The sequence below is a fragment of the Bos taurus genome, chromosome 2 (assembly GCF_002263795.3).
Source record: "Bos taurus isolate L1 Dominette 01449 registration number 42190680 breed Hereford chromosome 2, ARS-UCD2.0, whole genome shotgun sequence".
Classification (NCBI taxonomy): domain Eukaryota; kingdom Metazoa; phylum Chordata; class Mammalia; order Artiodactyla; family Bovidae; genus Bos; species Bos taurus.
In genome coordinates, this window is record NC_037329.1 from 90,569,539 (window position 1) to 90,573,780 (window position 4,242).

The 4,242-nt window shown below is 62.2% G+C and overlaps 1 protein-coding gene across 1 annotated transcript; it reads left to right on the forward strand.

The window, feature by feature from the left end:
• Positions 1 to 1,731: 1,731 nt before the first annotated feature.
• Positions 1,732 to 3,938, forward strand: FZD7 (frizzled class receptor 7). The gene has a single exon (NM_001144091.1). The coding sequence runs from the start codon at positions 1,791 to 1,793 to the stop codon at positions 3,513 to 3,515; it is 1,725 nt and encodes a 574-aa protein (NP_001137563.1). The 5' UTR covers positions 1,732 to 1,790; the 3' UTR covers positions 3,516 to 3,938.
• Positions 3,939 to 4,242: the final 304 nt, after the last annotated feature.

Here is a 4,242-nt window from a genome sequence, read left to right on the forward strand (position 1 = left end):
ATTGCTTCCGCGACGAAGGTGGGACTCCCAAGGGCCACACGCCGCAGAACTAAAGAAAATAGGGCAATTAAATACTCGCTGTAAACCTGTACAGTGTTCCTGGGCACTCGGCCGCAGGTTTTTTTACAATAATTTCCCGCACTAGTTTTCTTATGACTTCACTAAAGCTATACCAAATCCCTAGACTCTGGGCCGTACGTGCGGGCAGGGTGGCCTGATGCCTGGGTCCCCCGCGCCCGCCGCTCGTCGGCCCTGTCCCCTTGGAGGGGTCGACACTTCCTCCTGCCTTAAGCCGGCCCCCTCTGCCAGACTCCTACTTCTCTTCGGCCTCGGCCCCTCCTCTTTTTTACAACCCGGAGAGGGGGTGAGCGGGGATTGTGGCTTCACGTGGTCTGAGTGTGCGGAGAGAAAAGCAATCCGCGAGGCGCACCCATTTCTTGCCCCATTCCGAACCCCACATTTAGGATCCTGCTACCTAAAAGGCCCCCGCCAAACCCAGCATTTTCAGCCCAAGGAGGGCTAAACACGACTCGGGGTCACGTCTCTCTCCGCGGAGGCAGTACTCTTATTCTCAGGCTCTCCATGCAAAAGCTCTGCCCGGTGTGCCCTTCTGTTCAGGAATGTGTATTTTAGTGTACCCGGAAGAGGAACAAATCTTTGAAGCAAATTCCCTTTCTGATGCGCTTCTCTACCCCCTCCCCCTAGTGAATTCAGGGTAAAAGTTTTTCTTAACTTTTCCCTCCCAGCCCCCTGCCCCTCCCCTCAGGAATCCGCCCAGAGCTCCGCAGACCTAGCCTCTCGCGTTCCCTCGCCCGCCCCTTCCGACTTCCACCCAATCCGAAGGCAGTCACACAGAAAACAAAGGCTGCTATTGGGCCTCCCTGGAGCTCGAGGGCCCGCCCCCGGAGTGGTTTGTGAATGGGGGGAGGGGAGGGGGCGGGGCGGTCCGGAACCCTGAGAGCCCGACGCTTCTTCTGTAGAGTTGCGCGGCTCCAAGGCGTTACTCTGCGCTCCCTCCCGGCGGGCAGCGCTCCCTCACCGCTCAGAGTTGCGCGGGGCTGGAGAGGCCAGGGCCAGGCCGCGGGCACCAGGACCTCGCAGCTTCGGACGCAGTGTGACTGGATTTCTTAAAAGAACTCGCCGAGCTCTTGGCTCCAAGACGCCGATCGGACTCAGAGCGAGAATCAGCCGTTTGGCTGAAAGTTGGAGCCAAGCTTTTGGGGCTGAAGAAGGAGCGAGGAGCGGAGAAGGAGGCGAAGGAGGAGGAGGAGGCGGCGGCGGCGGCGGCGAGCCGAGCCTCGAGGAGAGAAGGCGGAGCAGCACCGTTGAGGCGGCGGCTTTGGCTAGCAAGCGGCGGCGCCGGGCTCTCGCTTGCCGGGGGCCAGACTTGGTGTGTAGGGGGGCGCGCGCCTTATTGAGCTCAGTGAGTCAGGAGACTTGGGCAAACTTTGAAGGGTAACCGGAGACGCTTGTTGCTTCTCGCCGCAGAAAAAGCCGCACCGTTACGTCGCATCGAGAGGAGAAGGCGGCCCCCCCATCTGCGCCCCCAGCCCAGGGAGACGAGTTTGGACCCCAGGCGGCTGCGCCAGTGCTGGGCGGAGGCGGCGGCGCCCCCGTGGCGCGAGCACCCCAGCTGCAGCGCCCTCTGTTCCGCGCCGCCCACGGCCCAGCCCCGGCGCCTGGAGGACTCTCATGCGCCCGGCGCAGCGGCGCCTCCCCGGATCCCAGCCGCTCCCGGCTGCCTGGTCGCATTTCTCGGGCTGAGAGTGCCGCTGCACCCGCGGCCGGCGATGCGGGGCTCCCGCGCGGCGGCGTCGCGCTTGCCTCTGGACCTTTGCACCGTGGTGCTGGCGCTGCTGGGCTCACTGCCCGCGGGCGCCGGGGCGCAGCCGTACCACGGAGAGAAGGGCATCTCAGTGCCAGACCACGGCTTCTGCCAGCCCATCTCCATCCCCCTGTGCACGGACATCGCCTACAACCAGACCATCCTGCCCAACCTGCTGGGTCACACGAACCAAGAGGAAGCGGGCCTCGAGGTGCACCAGTTCTACCCGCTGGTGAAGGTGCAGTGTTCACCCGAGCTGCGCTTCTTCCTCTGCTCCATGTACGCACCCGTGTGTACAGTGCTCGACAAGGCCATCCCTCCGTGCCGCTCTCTGTGCGAGCGTGCCCGCCAGGGCTGTGAGGCACTCATGAACAAGTTCGGTTTCCAATGGCCTGAGCGGCTGCGTTGCGAAAACTTCCCCGTGCACGGCGCTGGCGAGATCTGCGTGGGCCAAAACACGTCGGACGGCTCCGGGGGCGCGGGCGGCGGCCCCACCGCCTACCCTACCGCACCCTACCTGCCCGACCTGCCCTTCACCGCGCTGCCTCCGGGGGCCGCTGACGGCCGGGGCCGCTCCGCTTTCCCCTTCTCGTGCCCCCGCCAGCTCAAGGTACCCCCCTACCTGGGCTACCGCTTCCTGGGCGAGCGCGACTGCGGCGCCCCTTGCGAGCCGGGCCGCGCCAACGGCCTTATGTACTTTAAGGAGGAGGAGAGGCGCTTCGCCCGCCTCTGGGTGGGCGTGTGGTCTGTGCTGTGCTGCGCCTCGACTCTCTTCACCGTGCTCACCTACCTAGTGGACATGCGGCGGTTCAGCTACCCGGAGCGGCCCATCATCTTCCTGTCGGGCTGCTACTTCATGGTGGCCGTGGCGCACGTGGCCGGCTTCCTGCTGGAGGACCGCGCGGTGTGCGTGGAGCGCTTCTCCGACGACGGCTACCGCACGGTGGCGCAGGGCACCAAGAAGGAGGGCTGCACAATCCTCTTCATGGTGCTCTACTTCTTCGGCATGGCCAGTTCCATCTGGTGGGTCATCTTGTCGCTCACTTGGTTCCTGGCGGCCGGCATGAAGTGGGGCCACGAGGCCATTGAGGCCAACTCGCAGTACTTCCACCTGGCCGCCTGGGCTGTGCCCGCTGTCAAGACCATCACCATCCTGGCTATGGGCCAGGTGGACGGGGACCTGCTCAGCGGGGTGTGCTATGTGGGCCTGTCCAGCGTGGACGCGCTGCGGGGCTTCGTGCTGGCGCCCCTGTTCGTCTACCTCTTCATCGGCACGTCCTTCCTGCTGGCGGGCTTCGTGTCTCTCTTCCGCATCCGCACCATCATGAAGCACGACGGCACCAAGACCGAGAAGCTGGAGAAGCTGATGGTGCGCATCGGCGTTTTCAGCGTGCTCTACACGGTGCCGGCCACCATCGTTCTGGCCTGCTACTTCTATGAGCAGGCCTTCCGCGAACACTGGGAACGCACCTGGCTCCTGCAGACGTGCAAGAGCTACGCGGTGCCCTGCCCGCCCGGCCACTTCCCGCCCATGAGCCCCGACTTCACCGTCTTCATGATCAAGTACCTGATGACCATGATCGTCGGCATCACCACTGGCTTCTGGATCTGGTCGGGCAAGACCCTGCAGTCGTGGCGCCGCTTCTACCACAGACTCAGCCACAGCAGCAAGGGGGAGACTGCGGTATGAACCCCGGCCCCTCCCCCACCCTTCCTTCCCGCCGCCGGGGGTGGGAAAGGGGCGGTAGGGAAAGAACTGCGGGGTGGGGGGACTTGTTTCTGGAACCTCCTTCCGCTCCAGTGAGAAGTGACCTGGAAATGAGAAGATATATGTAGATATATGTGGGTTGGGAAAAGAGGCCTGGGTGGAAAGACGGTTTGGATGAAAAGACTTCTGGCAAAGACTTGCAGGATGATGCTGGTGATGTTAACAGTGACGTTAATCATGTGCGGTACGGGCCGCCCTGGGCCTGTCGAAAAAGATTGAGATCAGAAGGTTGCTGTGAGTTCTTCCCGGCTCTGGGCCGAACTGGGACTGTGAGCGATTCCCCTGATGCAAGACAAGTGGCCTGTCCTCACTCCTGTGAGGCCCGGGTGAAAGGTACAGCTATCTGCGGCCGCCGCTTTGTTGGGAAAAGGGAGGACTCCCTGCAGTGTCCTTGTCAAGCGGTGGTCAAACCATAATCTCTTTTCACTGGGGCCAAACTGGAGCCCAGATGGGTTAATTTCCAGGGTCAGACATTACAGTCTCCACCTCTGCCTCCTCCCCGCCTGTTTTTCTTCCTCTACTCCTTTCAAGTCTTGTAAAATAAGCATTTTGAAGTCTTGGGAGGCCTGCCTCCTAGAATCCTGATGTGAGGATGCAAAAAGAAATGACAACATTTTGCAACAAGGAAAAGGAGGCTAGTAGTAGGTAT